We start from the raw sequence: 18,945 nt of genomic DNA, 5'->3' as shown, positions 1-18,945 counted from the left end.
TCCTTATTCTCTGGACTCGAGTCCGACTCGAGACTCCATTCTCTGGACTCGTGACTCGACTCGGACTCGCGGACTGATGACTATACTTGGACTCGGACTCGAGAATATATAAAATCGGACTTGAGCATTCATCAAATGAATGACGTTGTTTCTGACTAAATAGGTTATAAAAATTTGATATAAGATGTTACACTTTTCCTGTTTCGGTGTCCAAGACCGGCCGTGATCTATTTTTTCCCTCACAGACACTGCTAACGCTCGCTCTCCTTGCTTGACAACACACTCACTGACGTCACTCACTTTACGCTGCATTCTCGTGAGAGAGATAACGCAACACTCATTTAACACTAGATAAGTTCCTCTACATCTAATCAGCAATTTCGATTTTGGCACGCTTTTGTTACAGTGACGTGACATAACTGCCAGATTTAAACTGTGCTTTCGTGCTATGGCTGGCGCTGAGCCAAAATCGGACGCGTTCAGCGCTTAATCCCGCTTATCATACAATAACACAATTATGTTTATTTTAGCTAACAAACTAGACGGCGACCTTGACTATGTCACACATCGCAACCACTCTTTTCCTGCGGAGTTACAACTGCTTATAGCACTGCATTTTCTGGGGTTTTTTGCCGCAGTTACATTGGGATTTAGTTTGCTTTTCAAAATTGTTTTTCTTTCACCATATTCGTCAAGAAGAATGCATTTCTCCTCCTCTGTCCAATTAGGCTTTCTTTTTTGTTTTCTTTATCCATTCCAGTTGACTGATCATCCAAAAATGTATTTAAACAATTAAATAAATATAATCGTGCCACAGGTAGTTGACAATGATTTGATAAGATCAAAGGCAATTCTAGTGATAGGCTATCATACACATTTCTAGCTGCAAGAAAGAGTGCCTGAAAAATGTTGCTTGATTTGGCTTAAGTGTATATAATTTCGACTCGGACTCGAACACGGGACTCGACTCGGACTTGAACTCAGGTAATGGTGACTCGACTTGGACTCGACTCGGACTCTTCTTTGGTGACTCGGACTTGGACTCGGACTCGAACACTGGGACTTGAGACTCGACTCGGCAGTTGGTGACTCGACTACAACACTGGTGATGTGATATATCAGCTTTATATCAGCCACCCTGCACTCTAAGATATTGCATCGGCCACCAAAAATATCCATATTGATCTTTTTCTACATATTGTAGAGGTGGTACTTTAATTAGCATGCTGAGTTTTAGCTGAGTCTGAGACCCCTGCATTCTGTTCCTATGAAGGAGGTCTATAATAAGTTGCGCTCTGTCTAGCTCTTTTGAATGCACTAGTATATGGATGTAATTATCATGTTTTAAAGCTGCAGTCCGCAGTTTTTCCTCTTTGTCGCCATCTCCGTTCGAAATCTGCAATTGCAGTTATTCGCGGAATTATCAACTTTACGGATGAATCCAATGTTTTGAGGAGAATGTGCAGCTGTCAATCACCGCGCGGTGTGGGTACTGTCATTAAGAATCACAGATTCTACTTTTTGGAAGTATGACCAACATAAGAATTTTCACCCTAAAATGTCATCTGATCTGAACAAGTAACAAACATACACTTTTTTTGTTCTGACCAACTAAGGGGAAAAAAATCATTGCAGTAAATTGCGCTGATTAAATCTAACGATCGCTTATCATATCATGTCAAACTGAGCAAATTATACTTTGTTCTCAAATTGTTAATGTTAACATCAGCATTGCGTGACTGCATTTAAAGCCCTTCAGATATTTATCCTTGTTTTCGCATGGGCCCGGTTGCAGTCTCTTTTTCCAAACTCTCAGTCCAAAGTCTTTTGCATTTTACAACGGGTGAATCTCTAGTTGTCACTGGTGATTGTCGCTTGAACGTTTCTGGATCCGCCATCAAATTAATATGTTTAATTATAGCAAGTGCACAGCAGTTCATAGCAAAAGGCTATAAATCTCCACCTCCAGCATCCTCACTCGCAATATAGCCTACTAGCCGAGACTCCTTCTTTATGTGTACAGATGTGACGTAATGACGCAAAGACATGCTCGAATCTCCCGCGGAAATCCACCAGTACCACTGGAATTAAAAACATTATTACAAGCTTACCGTTTTGAATCGAACTAAGGCAAGCAGAGAGTTTTGAACACTGGCTGGTTATCTACTTGCTCAAAAATTTATTTAACCCAAAAAAGTTACGGACTGGAGCTTTAAGTACTCACCACTTGTAGTTTAATCTGAATGCAGAGGGACTTCTTTTTAACAGCGGCCACGCCAGTTGTGAAGGTCTTCCTCATGCTTGTTGCCCTGCGCAGGGCCAGCTGTGATCCGCCCTCAAGCCCAGCAATAGAACCTGACAAAACTGTGGCTCCTCCTGAACGCCCCATAAACAAGCTACTGATATTCTTCCTGCAGAGGAAGAACCAGAGTGTACACAGGATGAGCTGGATCATTTAACATCTCCATGTTTGGGTTTTTCCCAATGTGTATTATAAAAAAAAAAAAAAAAAAAAATTAAATGAAGAAATATATTGCTATTGGTATACTATTGTACTGTAAAATAAAATAAAACGAGTATAATAATATTAATAATTTACAGAATAACAATAAAAATCCAATACTAATTTATGGCTGTTAAACCTAAACCGTACATTAACATTAGACCGTAGAGCTTTTATTTTAGTGGCAAAAATGCTAGAAGACATCAAAGCCTCTTAAATAAATAAATATTTCACATTACAAACTCACAGCGCTTGCAGAGATGGAGTACATGTATGTAACAACAGGCAAATATTAGTAATTATTTAATTATCAGGGTCTTACTTCTGAGAGTCCTGCAGTAAAATGGCCGCATTCTGAGAGGCAGGGTTCTGTTTAGCATGGCTCAACCATCCCCGAGCATCATACTCCACCCAGTCAGTTCCATGGCTGTGACCCAACAGGAAGTGATGTACCTTCTCGCTCTTTAGCAGCAAGGCAGGGCCTGAGAGTTGAGTTGAGCACATGAGGTTGCAAAAACTTTGCATACATAGAAGTAATGGTATGTTTGTGGGTGGGCATGTGAGAGGTGTATTGTGTTCTGACCTTTGGTCTCTCCATCCACAGGGCTGTAATAACTGTAGAGTCTTTCCAGCAGAGTTTCCTCCGAGCCCCCGGGCTGCATAGCTTCTTCCTCCATCAGCCACAGCAGGCCTCTCGCCTCATCTGTCCTGGCCAGTGTCCGTACCTGGACCACATGGACACAGACGAACATGCGAGAACACTTTGTTAGACTCAAACTGTAGACTGGGGTCCATATATAAACTAGGCACGTACCCGATTTCAATCCCGGACGAGCCTAAATTTGGGCCAGGGTGTAAATCATTTTCAATGTTTAACCCTGTTAAAGCCTGACATAATAGTCAGAAAAATGTTTTGAAATGGAACCGTATTCAACCTTTAGACAACATGATTTTGTTGAGTATTATATTTGATACATCAGTCTTCTATGGCTCATATAGTATGATATAGTAAGTGAGAATATGGAGCTCATACTGGGGGAGAAAAAAACACCTCAATTTTATTCAGAGGCCCAAATTGAGCAAAAATATTTTATTTGGTACGATTGAAATTCTGATAGCTTGTAATGTAAATCAATGAGACCTTTATAACAGTATAGTAGACTACTTTCATAAAATTAAAAAGAAAATATCAGTTGCCGCTCTATATCTGCCAATAATATGTCTTAGTAAGATGATATTTAAATGCTTTGTTTTATGATCAAAGCTTTGTTGTTTTAATTGTGGGGGGCAGAACATATAATGCAATGCAATACAATGATAATGGAGAGAAAAAAAAATTTACGTTCCTCAAATGTTTGTTGTTTTTGATGCATGATTAAAAAAAAAAAAAAAAAAAAAAAGATGTATGGATGATAATCAAGTAAACCTAAGTTGCTTCCAGTAGGTGTTCATCTTATATTACTTCATCAAATATTACTAACAATATAAAAGTTATTCTTACGTTTACTTTATAAAAAGCAGTATAGATTTCATAGGGGTGTACCACGAACTGAAGGGCAACATTTTTTAAAATTGTACTAAAACTAAACTATCGATCAGACAAGTGAAGACATGTAATATATTGTTTTGATCAAGTTGATCATTTAGAGGCCTTAGAAATTTGTGTATCAAATATCATACAGCAGGGTTTATCAATGGAATAAAGTCCGCCTTATGCACATGCTCAATCTCCCTCAAGAACTTTGTTTACTCACAATTCAAGCCCCTTTCATTCATCAAGGCTGTGCATTGTTTCATTTACTTTTCATTTCATATTTCGATAATGACCTTAAACACAACATTAGTCATTACATGAAAGCAATTACAATCCTTTATACAATAAGAGAGAGGAGGAGAAAATGAGGGGGAAAAAGATGAGCTATTAGTCTTGGGCTCCTCATTAAAGGCTTGTATTAAGTAAGAGCTCCAGGGCAGTCAGGCAGGCATTTTTAAACCTTACACTCTGCCTGTCTACTTAAGCAATTAATACCAGTAATGGCTTCTCCCTTGTTCTGCATTACCGCACTGACACTTTGCAGGCTGCAGAATAACTGTGGATGAAACCAGCGCATAAAAAGAAATTATGTAGGCTTATGAATATACTCCGAATATGTCTTTGAATATTCCTTTTCACACTGATGAGACTGCCGTCACTATGCCTCAGTACTATTTCCATCAGGCACAGACTTCCTAATTAACTCTTCAGGGTTGTTTTAACGAGCGCTTTCACTTTACTTAATTGCTTAAGTGCTCAATTGACAATTTATGAATTTATTTAACTTTATTCAATTTAAAAAGTTTAAAAGGAAAGATTATATGACTGCACAGGCATGTGTTTGTGTATCTTCTTCAAGTCGCGAAGCTGTAATTGGTGAACGCAACCACTGGGGGCACTCAAAACACTTTATAGTGATACGAAAAGCAGCTTGTCAGAGAAATAAATCACACACTCATTTGATCTCCATTTGTAAGTCTTTGCAAATGGTCATGTATCACTGAACCATTCTAATCTAAAATCCTTTTTTTAATCTGAGGATGCCTCTACATCTATTAATTCGATCTTTTAAGTAAAGATGTTTACCTGAGATACTAATGGAAATTGGTTTCTGCAATTTCTAGAAAATGACTAAATAAAATGTCCTATACTGTGTAGTGTTCAGTATAAAGTTGACAGTTCTGAGAAAAGTAGCATGTAACATGTGACCACACTACTCTCATATAGGTTCGGTCAAGAATACACACTAAAATTAATATACACTATTGTCAATTTACTGTCAGTCAATTTAATGCAAAATAGTAAAGACATTTATAATGACAAGCATTTTCTATTATTAAAAGGATCCTGAACAAAACATCACTGGCTCCACAAAAATATTTAGCAGAACTACTTTTAACATGAACATCATTCTACTGTGACTATGCCTTTATTTCTGATTGTAGCTAATTTTATGTGCTATCATTTTACCCAACTACTACACACAAAGAAGAAATGCTGCCAAAACAATAGTTTCCATTGTCAAATCAAAGCTAGAAATAATATCTAAGCTAGAAATATACATAAACCCTCATACATGTGTCTGATGCCAATACGCTTCATATTTGACGGGACTACTAAGCAATATCCCGACACAGTTTGTGAGAGAGACAATGTCATGAAAAGTGCTTTCATTAACAAAGATTCTGAACGCTGTGCCTAAGGAAGAGGGAGGGCGCTTCCCACTCATTACCCACCCCCACACATACAGAGAAAAAGAAGATCTCCGGTATCATTAACATCCCAGAAAGGCACGTTCCTGACACGCTGCTCCTGCAATGACTGGCTAGATATGACAATATAATAACTTGTCATCATAGATAACAACTTTGAGGTAGAGTTCACACTCAAATGACAAACTAAAGGACAAAAAAGTCATCTACTAGAACTTTCAAGCAGTCAAAATGAATTTTCCCCAGAGTTGTGGGAGACAAGGGAAAACATCAGCGATTCAAGTCAGAGCCGAGACTGAAAAGAACACATTCTCCAGATAAGGCCCCTTTGGGGACAGGCTGGGATGCACTACAAAAAGCTGAGGAGGTAAGAAGAGATGTGGGGAAGAGAGAGTTGCTTACCAATGCTTGAGTTGAGGTTTGGTCTATAGCTGCTACAGACAGTGATGTACTGGACTCTATGTCATCTAATGCAAGCTCTATGTTCTCCTAAACAGGGATAGAGGGAGTGTTAGTCAGCTATGATTGCAAACTGATTTCAGGTTAAAAGTGTCTATTTTTTTCAAGTGTCCAATCATTAGAATTTCTCTTGTTCTATGATTTTACTGCCTTGAGGCAAAAAAAAAAAATGCAAGAGGCTTAAAATCAGTATCGATCAAAACTCAAGCATGAAAATTGATCATTTCAAGACTTTTGATTAAAGGTGCTGTAAGCGTTTTGTATGGCATGGCATGGCATTCAGACAGCTCACTGAATTCAGTGTCCTGAAATATCTGATATAGGGAAAAAAAAAATTATATAATTTTAAAAATTATTTTTTTTTAAATTATTCATCAGTTGATTGGATTTTGAGATGTGGGTGCTGCACTCAAAAATGTATGCGAGCTTGCAGTCGATTGTGAAGGGGCAGGGTTTAAACTGACTAAATGATTGGAAAAGTCCGGCATACGTCACGTCACCAAAGAGAAGTCTGTCATCTTCCCCAAAAAAGTGAGCTATGACATTTTGATTAAAAATTACAAGGTCAAAAAAAATGTCAAAATGAAACCTACATGGATTAATCATTCACGATAAGCTCTATACCATGCATTTACAAAAAGAGATTTATTTTTAGCACAGAATTGACAACTTGACAACTTGAAGTGTGTTGGGAGTTCCAGAACATTGCTTACAGCACCTTTATCTCAACGGAATCTATGATTGGCTCACGAACTTTGAATGTATATTGATTTTGGTAACAAGGCAAGCAGATTTGATTATGACCGCTTAGACAAACACGTTAATAAAATCAACATTGATTTAACTCAGCTAATCTCAGCCCAAATGAATTGAGAGTATAATTAATTTAAGAAAAAAAAGGAATAATTTGATGGGTGTAACAGGATGGACTGCTGCACCTCCTTGTAACGCTCCATCTCCTGTACAAAGGTGCGTTCATGGAAAAGTGTTTGGAGACGCTCCTGGGCGTAGTTGTGGCACAGCTCCTCGAAGGTGGCGCCGCGGTCACGCTTTGCTAACTTTGGGTTCTGGAATCCTGGAGTGTCCACAATAAGCAGAGAGCACAGGGAATGCTGACTCGACTTCAGCGCTCTAAACCAGCACAAACAAACAACAGATACATATTTAATGTAGGTTAGAGTCCTCAAACAATACAGGCTTCTTTCTCTTTCACAATTGAACCTGGGATTGAATTGAAACTGTACTGTAGGTAACTTAAGCCTATTCCTACTACTAATCTTTATGTTCTTTTTAGGAAAAGGACATTGTTTGGCCTTAAATGTGAAATAGTGTACACCACTAGTGCCACCAAACAAAATTATAATAATGTTTTCATCAAAATATTGTTGTTTTTTATCATTAATAACACAAATGACAGGCAATCAAGGGACAAATGCTCTTTTAATTTATTTATATTGTTAAAAATGATTGTTGTGTTTTGCTTCTTTTTTTTCCATTTGTTAGACCTTTCACTAATGCTTAACCTCAAAAAAACTATAAATGTCAAATGGTATACCAGTTGAACGGTACAAAGACATTTTGAGGCACTTGATGCATTCAAAGATTTTTTTTTAAAGTGCGAAACAATTGAGATCAACCATTTCATATTTATTATTGAATAAGTTAAGTTATTAAATAATGTCTTATATATGGTGTTTATTGGCCATCTAAAATAGTTGTATACACAATATTATTCACAAAATATGGTCCGTAATAAAAACTGTTTTCAAACAGGTTACCCCATTACCCCATCTGCCACTGGTTGGGAAAACACATTACGTTGGTTGAAAATAAACCAGGTGACAAATATGTCTTAGTTAAATTTAAGTTACTTAAAAGTAAATGTATGTCCTGATCATGAGAGGATATAAATGTTACCGGTTAACAAGTGAGATGACCAAAGTAAAGAGCTCAGAGTAGAGCCCAGCAGCCATGGCCTCCAGACACTCCAGAGCTGTGATCTTTGGAGCTGTGAGAGAAATCATCCACACCGTTTTCAGGATTAATACTGCCAAAGCCAGCTAACACAATTCATCTGTATCAGAGGTCTTGTATTGTCAAAGATCTTACCCGAGTTGTCTCCTGTCCCAACATCATCTGGTCCTTGGCGGAATGAGGTGGATCTCTGTAAGGTTCCTTTGGGCTGGTGTTTGAAAATAGCAGACGAGAGCTCTTCGAGGGTGCAACCCAAGAGGTAAGCCGCCTTTTGGGCCCACTCGTGACGTGCAAATTGCTTCCGGCCCGCTGTGGGATGCACAGGGAAGGTGTAAGTACCATGTCGAATGAAGCAGCACAGATGACTGTGGGGCTCTAATGGTATCTGAGGGAAGTCTTAAACAATTTCACTGATTATGTAATTTATGTACAGTTATATAATCTTTAGGATATGGAATTTTAATAAGGATTTATACCAAATTGTAACAATTGTAGCAATTTTAACCGAATACTGAAACTGTCTGGAAGCAGTGGTTTTCAGCTGGTGGGTTACGACCTTACAAAATGTTGCAGGTTTATTCAGGCCGTGGACAATAAAATGAAACTAACAGTATGATTATGCTTATATCAATTTTGAAAAAGAGAACTCTTCCCAGTTTCAATTTATTGTCCAGTTAATCTCTGTGGTATTTTCATTCAAATCCATCTGTTACTTGGTAAAGACTTTAATAAATTAAAACCTTATTGTAAATGTTTTACATTAAATGCCAATGTTATTAATTTTGCATACCACTGGCCATATACAGCTCATGATAATATTAACAAATATAATTATTTGACTATTTAAACATAAATATCAGATTAACATTTGGATTAATTTAATCAAATAAATATTTGGTTGAATAAATGTAAATAAATGTGAACAAAATTTTTTTTGGTAACAAATTTTGACAACCACTGTTGAGAACCACTAACGGTAAAAGAAAAAACTCAAGTTTCAGAACTGTCAAAGTTGGTCTGATTATGTCTGTGAGTTTTAGTGTTTAGACATCACAAAAATGTGTCAGCTTTTTAAAATGATTTTAGAAATTTAAAGGATTTTCAATTGTTTCCAGCAAATATTGCTCCGACTGACCCCAGAGCAAACCACAGAGTTATACACAAAAAGAGTGACACGCAAGCTGCAGTGATGTTGCCGCAACCAGAAGAGGTTGCAGAGAGAGAGAGAGAGAGAGAAAACAACGCAGGCCTCTGGTGGAATACATGAATGCCAAAAATAAACAAGAACTGAGAGCGAACAGGCTTTTTATTTGTGTTTGCGTCTTAACAACAGAAAAGCACTGCAGAAATGAAATGTCTACAACATGGAGAAACATCAGAGAGCCTGAGCTTTAAAAGACAACAAAGTTACGTTGCTCCCCACCCTCACCCGCACATATTCCCACCAAAGTTTTATCTAAGCTTCAAGACTAAGACATGGTTATAAACCTCTGAAGAAAAGAAGCCCAGCAGAAAAATGAAAGTAGAAAGAAAAGAAGACAATAAGAATGCAAATGGAAATGTCTGGCAACCATGATAACAGCATAAAACCACACACGCATACACAAATGAGGTGTTTGCTTGTGCTGATATATAATATTCATGCTCTTTACCTTCATCCGTCTCTGCTTTGTAACAGCATGCAACATGCAAGTAGAGAAGAAGAGGTTAGAACATGAGACATTCTTCAGTATTGTACAAAAAGGGAACCAAGATGCAATCGTTAGCACACAAACTCTTGCATATACATATATATTATTGGCTCTTCCATGTATTTTCTCGACACGTTTCCACTTTAATTAGTTGTCAATTAGCAATCGACCGATACATGCTTTTCCTATGTCTGATAGATGATGATGATGATGTCTATAGAGCAGAGTGGCCAATGGATGATATAATGCATTAGGGCTAGTATTAGACTCAAACAATTAATCATGATTTTCATTTTTATTTTGTAGAAAAATTATATATAGTTATTATAGTTTATATATAAACTAAACTTCATAGCTTAATAGTTATTATTACTGCATAATGTGCATATTCTTGTAAATTTTTATATATTCTTTATATAAAATATATATATAATTTATATAAATCCAGCATTACTACTACTACTTGGCATAAGTCAGTAGTTACTGCTCTCTGTATTTGGTTATTATATTTACTACCGTCCACAAGTTTGAGGTCAGTAAGATTTTTTTTTTATGTTTTTGAAACACGACCAAGGCTGCATTTATTTTATCAAAAACACAGTAAAACCCATAATATTGTTAGTTCAAAAGAACAGAATTAGAAAATTTCATAAATCATTATAAATGTCTCTGCTGTCTGAAAGATAGTGCATATCGAGCTGTTGTTATGAAATAAATATTTTACAGTCTTTTACCAGAACGTACTTGCCTGTACTGAGAAGAATAATAACATCAGACTTGACCAAAGTAAATACAGTTCCCAGACAGAACAAAATAAGGCAGAACTGCACTGCCCCCTGCTGTATGAACAGCTAGGTACAACTGAGTGACTCGAGACAAAGATGTCTTAGAAACATTTAGGCAGTGTCCTGAACTTGTTGCTAAAAATAAATAAACAATAAGGTTTATCAGTTGTTACGTTTAGTGTCAGGTAATGTTAGTCTTCAGTACCAACTCAGGAAACTGAAGCAGCATTAGTAACTCCTGTGAGAAATAAGGCATTTGTCTGAAAGAGATGCAGGGAAGGCATGCAGGTACAGGAGAAAGTACCAGACTAGAACGAATGGATGCACTGCAGACACCGAGGAACTTAGTGACTGCAGTGACAATATATCAGCAACGAACTAGTACACATCGCATATAAATCAAGACAGACAGAAGGCCATGTATTCAAATTCAAGCCCCTACACACATCCAATTGTCAATAAATAATACTTTTATAGAAATTTCACTCACAAAATGAGCAATTTATAGTAAAAGAAATGTTTTAGAGCTAAGAACAACTAAAATTAAAAACAAAGTATATTCTCTATGGAAATTTCCATGATGATTCAATTAATTTCCAGAAAGTTTGCCATGAATGTGGACTCTAGAAGACAGCATGTAGATAGTCCAGTTTGGAGTCTGGTGATTAAAAGGTTCATTAATACATCCACATCTGACTGCAAGAGGGGGAAGTGATATCACTGACTGTGAATACTGAGCCATCCATCCTCATTAGAGCTAAAGAAACGCACATATCTCTAAACTCCTCCGCATCAAACTGTTTCCTGAGCTGCTTGTCTGTTCTCTGTTTGAGCTCAGTAAGCAGACAGTAAGACGGCCTTAATTAATAAACTCTGTTTCTGTGCTTGTTAGGCACTTTAAATGCTTCATCTCATTAATGCTCTCCAGTTCGGATGTGTAAAGAGAAAGCTGTCGAATACTTCTGTGAACTAAATTAGCACTGAGACAGCAGTGCAGGGCTTAAAGGGGGAGACGTAGAATCAAAGCAAGAAATTAAAATTTATAAATACGCTTTGCTAAGGGGGTTTATGCTTATTGGTGACTTGGGTTTGCTTGAAAGTAACTCCATGATGCACCACAGTGCAGCATTACCTTTTGTGGCCCCTGCAGCTCCAAGATGATATATGGCACCAAGGATGAGCCACAGAGCTTTCTGTTCATCAGAGGAAATGCCCAGCACCTTCATAGCTGCCTGCAGTTTAGTAAACTGTTGTGATGCCTTTTGCTTGTCCTCAGGCTGTGTACACACACACAAAGAATGTTAAATGGGAATTCTAATATTTTAAAAACCAAAATATTTTTTTAATGATTTTGTCTCTGCTGCTGACAAACTCCATCTATTTAAAACTAACCTTAGATTGAGGCACAATCCCAAAAGCACTGTTCTCTGCAAAGTGGTTAAAATGCAACTCCGTTCTGCGGGAAAATGGAAATACAATCAAGCTATTAAATCATACAGTCAATATACAGATGTCTTCAATAGTGCAAGCTTCTGAGAGCTCGGAAAGCTTTCTCAGACAAAATAAATGATCAAATTAAATAGCAAAAGTACACTGGTTTCAATCTGCATAAAATGATGCTGAGTTCACCTGACTGTGCTGTCTGCTCCTGCCATCATGTAGTAAAAGACATTAAAAGTGGACTCAGTCTCTGGTCGTTTCACCACCCTCAGCTTCTCCAGCAGCATGGTCTATATATAAAAGAAAGAAATTCATGAGTCCTAAAATGAATAAAGTTAACACAACTTTACAACTGAACAGAACAAACAAATTATTATATAATTACAGTAGGGGTATTATTGCACAAAATGGGTGGCTTTCCTAATTTTGGTGGATTTTTTAAAATATTAATAATGAAAATATTATTAAAACTATTAAGATGATACCATATTATTATTTAAAACAATTTATAAGACAGCTAATTAATATAAGTGTTCATTAAATTGCAAATTGTTTTATTCATATTATTTATGAAACTGAACATTACCTTAACAAATGGGGAAATAATGGTGACAGGGTGAGCAGATTTTGTTTAAAATATTTTTTTATAAAAATGTGCATATTTATTTAGATATGACCCAGTACAATGTATATCCACAAACCTGGATGGAGGCAGAGGCCACCTGACCAGCCTGGTCAAAATCCAGCGAGACGATCTGGGAAAAACGGCTTGCGTTATTGTTCATGGAGGTGGCACTGTTTCCAAAGGCCTCTAGGATTGTGTAGACCGCTTGCCATTTCTCAGCTGGAGGAGACACACATTAATATTTAACTGTTAAGGACTCACTCCTTAATGTGACCGCACTAGAAGAGAGGCTCCTGCATTCAGAGTTGAACACATGCAGATAACATCACGGCCTCTTTAATAGTATAGTTGATGAGCACTGTAGTCTTCATTAGGTCATTATTGACCAAGCAGGGGCTGAGCAGGCCTTGATGATGGCTAATTATCAGAGTGCTTTAGTGGGCATCATTAGCACAGCCCTCATCTGTCACCCTCTTCCCAGCTTTCTCACTCTCGCCACGCTGTATGAGCCCATTTCCAGTGACCACATGACACCTATCCATTCACCCTTTACCACAGGCTGTTCAAGCTTTTCAAGCACATGGTGAAATAATATGCAGATAAAAATGGAACTGCTCAATGATATTATATTGGCCAAAATGAGCCATTCTTAAGGTATATTGTTTTTCTAGGCTCGGGTGGGTTAGTGAATAGGTTGGTGGGTGGGTGAATGGGTTATTGAGTGGGTGGGTGAATGGGTTGTTGAATGGGTGAATGGATTATTGAATGGGTGAATGGATTATTGAGTGTGTGAATGGGTGGATGAATGGGTAGGTGGGTGGATGGGTGAATGGGTAGGTGGGTGAATAGGTTATTGATTGGGTGGGTGAATGGGTTGTTGAATGGGTGAATGGATTATTGAGTGTGTGGGTGGGTGAATGGGTAGGTGGGTGGATGGGTGAATGGGTTGGTGGATGGTTGAATGGGTTGGTGGGTGGGTTGGTGGGTGGGTGGGTGGGTGAATGGGTTGTTGAGTGGGTGGGTCGGTGAGTGGGTGGGTCGGTGAATGGGTGGGTGGTTGGGTGGGTTGTTGAGTGGGTGGGCGGGTGAATGGGTGGGTCAATGGGTGAGAGGGTTGGTGAGTGGGTGGGTGAGTAAATGTACCAGTAAAAATCTTTCCGGTGCTGCCGGCGATGGACACCAGGTACTGGACTAAATGCTGGCAGTTTGTGGTCTTGCCACTGCCGCTCTTTCCCAGAAGCACAATGGACTGGTCCTGTCTTGTTGTCAAAAGGTTTCGGTAGGCGGATTGGGCCACTGCATATATATGAGGGGCTGTGTCCTCCCGTCGACAGCCTTTGAACATGTGCATCACCTGAAATGACAGAGAGAAAAAATAAACATAACACACCCGAAAAACATTAGGCCAAGTTAATAATCTAACAATCTTAATGTGTTACAGAGCATTTATTTTCTGTACAACAGAAAAGTCAATAATGAAAGCCTCAAATGTAAACCCATAAATATAAATTTACCAATGAAAGGAAATCAATAGCTGTTAATTTGAAAAGAAAGTTGGTGCGAATGTCTCTCAGGCACAAGTACAATAACATTTTCATATATATCATAGTTTCAGCTATTAGGACAGATACTTACTTAATTAGGACAGATGACCAAAAGAAATGCGCTTCTGGATTGCGGAAAAATTTTATGGCTGCTACTTTATCTTGCATGAAATCCAATAAAGCTCATTAGCAGCTTTCTGCTGCCCATTTCCTATTGCGTTTAACCAATGAAGGGTTGTGGGGTTGTATAAAATATAGTACCCATAATACATTGCTGCCACAGTGAATAGCTTCGTCCATAATCACATACTGTCGTGAAATAATGCATTTGATTAAGAAATAGATGGTTATGTGAGTATTTTCCACCTTCTGTTACATGAATATTCTGTATTCGGATACTATATAGTAGAGAAGTAAGCTGATTTGGATGTGAGGAGTGTGAAAGATAACATGAAAGGGCTCTCACCTTCTCCGAGTACATGGAGGGGGCGCTGATAGGGTTGATGATCACCATGTTGGGTCCGGCGTGTGTATGGTTAAGGTTTCCTCCATATCGCTGGCGCAGAGAATGCATGACACTGGACTCATTCAGATAGAGCAGAGCTGCCAAGTCCTCACAGCGGTCAAATGACGGCGGGTTCGCCTGGGTTGAGGGGTTTAAAATGTTAAAGGTCATTAAATGCAAGAAAGCATGAATGGGAAGAGTGGAAAAATTCCTTAATATGGCAAAAAAAAAGAGAGTGAGAGGTTTTAAATTGAGGTGCCTCAACCATAATAGCCTCAAGACTTCATGCCAAGTGTTGAATGCAATTTAAAACTTGTCAAGCTCAACTCTGGATCGAGCTTTGCAATTCCCTCATTGAACAGATGGTTCAAAAGCTTGATTTGAGGTCAGCCTTGACATTATGGAAATCATCAGCTTCAAGCTGGCCTTCGCCGGGGGTATGCATATTAAGCGACTGAGCCAGGCAGAAAGTGAATTGATAATATCTCCCAACATATGTCTCATCAAGGCCTAATAGTACAAACTCTGAAAATGGCAGAACTGACCTCCCAAACTATTCTATTAGACTTGAATGTGTCTATATTAGTCAATCTGTCCATTCAAAAAAATTGGGTCAAATCCCACCTGTTTCTCTATGACCCATATCCTGTCTTCAATTTCTCCCACCCTCTGCATGTACCCAGGGCCCACCTGTGCATGTCTAACCCTCTGGATTCAGGCCAGATAGAAGCAGAAATAATCCTGTGGACGAGCCCTGCAAACCTTAAGGTTCATTAAAATACACATCTATTCTGCTTTTGAATCCGCAGCGCCACGGTGAAAGGAATCATTGTTTTCCATTGCGAGTCTGCAATCTGAACTGTAAGTGATGAAATTAGATGAGATCGTGTAGTGCATGTTTTCTATTCTATTTCCTGGCAGCACTCAAAAACCAGCACAGCATGACTAGTGTAGTAAGTAGTTCAGTGTTTCCCATACACTGATTTATTTGTGGAAGCCAGCCACAATATCAACATTGACCACCACAAATAGTGCTTAATTTCAGTGCTTCCCATTCATTAAATAGAATATATATTTTTCAGTGCATTTGTTTTACAATATATGGCTATTACTGTCATGGGATTATTATTATTATGTAGTGTAATGTAGACTGAGACACTAAAGGGGACTCAAACCTCTTTTCTGTGATGTAAAGTTCAGGTACAAGTAGTCAATGCACAATCTTTTTTCTTTGTTCAATTTGCACACTGAACATGGGTTGGAGCTCTTAATTTTGAACTCTCAAAGTGCACCAGATTGATGAATTTAACTTAAATATTGAAAACATTTCCTCCTGGGGGGGCAGAGGACAGAGGTCCACCTACCACAGTTTCACAAAATCCTGTGGGAAACACTGCAGTATGATTAAGTCTAACAAATCATACACTGAATCTCTTCAGAGTTAGAATCAGTTAGAATCTTGGACTCACTGAATCAGTCTTTTTCAACAAGAACTGTTTGTTTGTGAAACAAATCGAAATAAATTCTATTTTAATTATAATAAAAACATGAAACGGAAGTAGTGAAACATGCATGGATGAATTGTTCACAATAAAAAAGCCTGCAAAACTGACCTTTTCTACGTCATCCTCGTCCACGTCCAGTACTGTCCCATCATGCTCCAGTTTGATTTTTACTTTCCCCTCTGGTAAACTGCCAGTCTCCGTCTTCACCACTGTAGCTGTGAGAATACCAGAGAACATAGTAAACGTAACTGCACAAAACATCATTGTGGAACAAAATTACAATAGACTTCTAATATTGTAGTGCTGTTAAATCACTCTTTATTTTAATAGTAATGAAAGTTAAAAATGACAGAAAATCTAAAAATTGACTCCCTTTCTTAATAAATGTCCCTGGTGTTATTTTATGCAAAACATAAGTGCACAATATCCTTAAAGAGAAAATGTTTCCATAATCTTTCATCGAAATGTAATATTCTCCATCTTTAAAATGACTGTCTCTTCTACTCTAGCTGAATATTCTTTTTCACACAGGAATAAGTCAAATTATTAAAGTTAAATGAGCAGAGAATGCCATTTCATGTAGTCTTAAACTTAAAATAACACAGTTTGAGTGATACAGAGTTCAATTTGCATGGTTTTTGTACTAACCCAGAGAGAATCCATCCTTGTGGACCAGCCACACTTTCTCCGAGCCATACCATGCTTGCTCTGCAGCTATCTGCTCCTCTGTTTTCACCTGTGAAGAGAACAACACCAGCCATTAATGGTGAACAACTCATTATTTGTGACATTACACAGGCCTTTGACCAGAAACATCACTGACGCTTCAAATCCACAGCATGCATTAGTCCACACTTATGGGAAAAGGACTGCTATCACTTAATGACACAAAAATGGTATTTTAACCCTGATCTGAGACATCTGCTAACAGAATAACTATTAAGGTACAAACAGGTCCCAGATCAGCCAAAAAGAGCATTGTTTCCCAACGTCTATAGTGCTAAATAAGCTTGAAATGCTGTGGGCTGTCATGCAAGATGGGGTGAGTTAAACTGCAGGTGTAGATGAAGCCAACTCTGGCTTCAAATGATGGATGGGGTCAGATTACAAGCTCAATGTTCTGGTTGTCTGGGCATGTCTGATTCCACTGCACTCATGCTTGACCTACACACACGGGTCTGAACATGAACTCTACCGCTGTGAAGGGCTGACAGTGAGAGATAGTATATCAGTTGATCCATTGATGGGATGGAGTTGTGTTCCAGTTCACATGCTTCTATCCTCTGGTGTTTGGTTAGTATACGATGTGATGATGATTGTAGATAAACCAGTACACTCTACAAGTACAGTGGCACATGAGAAGGAAGGGTAGGAAACACTACAGCACAACCACTGTCAGTGCAAGTTAATAACAATCCAATGCTATTAAAATGTTAGATGAACCCATATTACTATTTGCCAGATTGTCTGATTTGATGTTACGTTTTTCCATCTGGGTGTCTCATAATTATAGGCTCTACAGCTGGGGTCTTTGTGTTGTCGATGAAATGGGATGGGTGCGAAAACAACACTCCACAACACAAGGGCAAGTTTGACACCATAGGTCAAGGGTGGGATTAGGCAGGTGAACTACAGTACACACACAGCAGAAAGCAGACCTTAGGCTGGGCGGCAGCAGCATGGTCTGCCTTTAGGATTGCCACGGGATCCTCCTCCACCTGTCCCTGTGAGACGGCAGGCCAGCATGAGGGGGCAAGAGCAGCGTTAGACATCATAACACTTTATAATGTGCATCTCTCAAAAACACACTCATTTATCAATTTAATAGCCTTCCTCGGCTCCACACATAGAGCATTCTAAAGCATCCTGTGAATAAAAAGGGTTATTGATCATGTGATATAAGGCACTGTCACACTCTGGGAGGTAATGGGTATGAAATAAACATTCAGCAGAGAGAATATCATAAAACCTGCCAAGAATAGGTCATAATTAACCTCTATATATATAATCCATAATTTATATATATGTAATAATTAATTATATATAATTACATGCAATGATGCATAATTTCATGTGATTCACCCATGTAGTAGATTTCTACATCTGCATTAATTTATATTATTAAATGTTCCACGTGGTGTATGAGAGTATAGATATTAAAAATGAAATAAGAATCTCTGAAAATATACGACTGATACAAACAACAACAGCATGGTTACACAAGAGGTAATGCAAGGTGATGTAATGATTTATAAATACACTATGTTAGTGATATGAGGCAATACATAAATTAGATAATGTTCAGAGCCTGAGGCATGAGACGGCAACAGGCAACGCTCATAAATCAAAGTCTTCAATCAGAAGGCTTATCCACTGCTATTCACTTATAAGTTGATCATCTGGACAGCAGAAGCAAATTCACTAACATATTGCCCTAATTTTTTTTTTCATTCAGTTACAGCTAACCCTGAGCCACCATGCGCTGCAAAAACACTGGCTTAAAATGATCATTCATAAGCAATGAACAAGCAGGCAATCCTTATATCAAAGATATGATGTAAACAATGGGGTTCAGTTAGCCAAACTATCATTTATCAAGTCATAAATCTTGATAGAAAATGTAAACATCTATTTTTGGCACACAAAAAAAGTTGATAATGCAAGCACA

General features: G+C 38.1%; 1 protein-coding gene across 14 annotated transcripts in view; it reads right to left on the bottom strand.

Moving 5' to 3' along the window:
• myo18ab (myosin XVIIIA b) overlaps positions 1-18,945 on the bottom strand; it is a 109,317-nt gene that overhangs the window by 53,503 nt on the left and 36,869 nt on the right. For 10 of the 14 annotated variants that reach the window (XM_056263431.1, XM_056263422.1, XM_056263424.1 and 7 more), the window contains 17 exons: positions 17,936-18,001; positions 16,926-17,013; positions 16,386-16,492; positions 14,734-14,910; positions 13,867-14,077; positions 12,800-12,942; positions 12,288-12,388; positions 12,051-12,114; positions 11,791-11,935; positions 9,835-9,849; positions 8,318-8,491; positions 8,126-8,216; positions 7,147-7,339; positions 6,152-6,238; positions 3,087-3,228; positions 2,826-2,985; positions 2,225-2,411 (listed from right to left, as the gene is read on the bottom strand). In XM_056263431.1, the coding sequence (XP_056119406.1) occupies positions 2,225-2,411; positions 2,826-2,985; positions 3,087-3,228; positions 6,152-6,238; positions 7,147-7,339; positions 8,126-8,216; positions 8,318-8,491; positions 9,835-9,849; positions 11,791-11,935; positions 12,051-12,114; positions 12,288-12,388; positions 12,800-12,942; positions 13,867-14,077; positions 14,734-14,910; positions 16,386-16,492; positions 16,926-17,013; positions 17,936-18,001 (2,151 nt within the window). The remainder of the gene's footprint in view (positions 1-2,224; positions 2,412-2,825; positions 2,986-3,086; positions 3,229-6,151; positions 6,239-7,146; positions 7,340-8,125; positions 8,217-8,317; positions 8,492-9,834; positions 9,850-11,790; positions 11,936-12,050; positions 12,115-12,287; positions 12,389-12,799; positions 12,943-13,866; positions 14,078-14,733; positions 14,911-16,385; positions 16,493-16,925; positions 17,014-17,935; positions 18,002-18,945) is intronic. The other 4 variants (XM_056263433.1, XM_056263436.1, XM_056263435.1 and 1 more) reach the window with 2 other exon arrangements.

This window comes from Rhinichthys klamathensis, unplaced genomic scaffold, assembly GCF_029890125.1.
Source record: "Rhinichthys klamathensis goyatoka isolate OS25496 unplaced genomic scaffold, OSU_Roscu_1.1 h1tg000206l_1, whole genome shotgun sequence".
NCBI classification, from domain to species: Eukaryota; Metazoa; Chordata; class Actinopteri; order Cypriniformes; family Leuciscidae; genus Rhinichthys; species Rhinichthys klamathensis.
The sequence above is the reverse complement of the archived record's forward strand: the minus strand, read 5'-3'. Positions and strand labels throughout refer to the sequence as shown.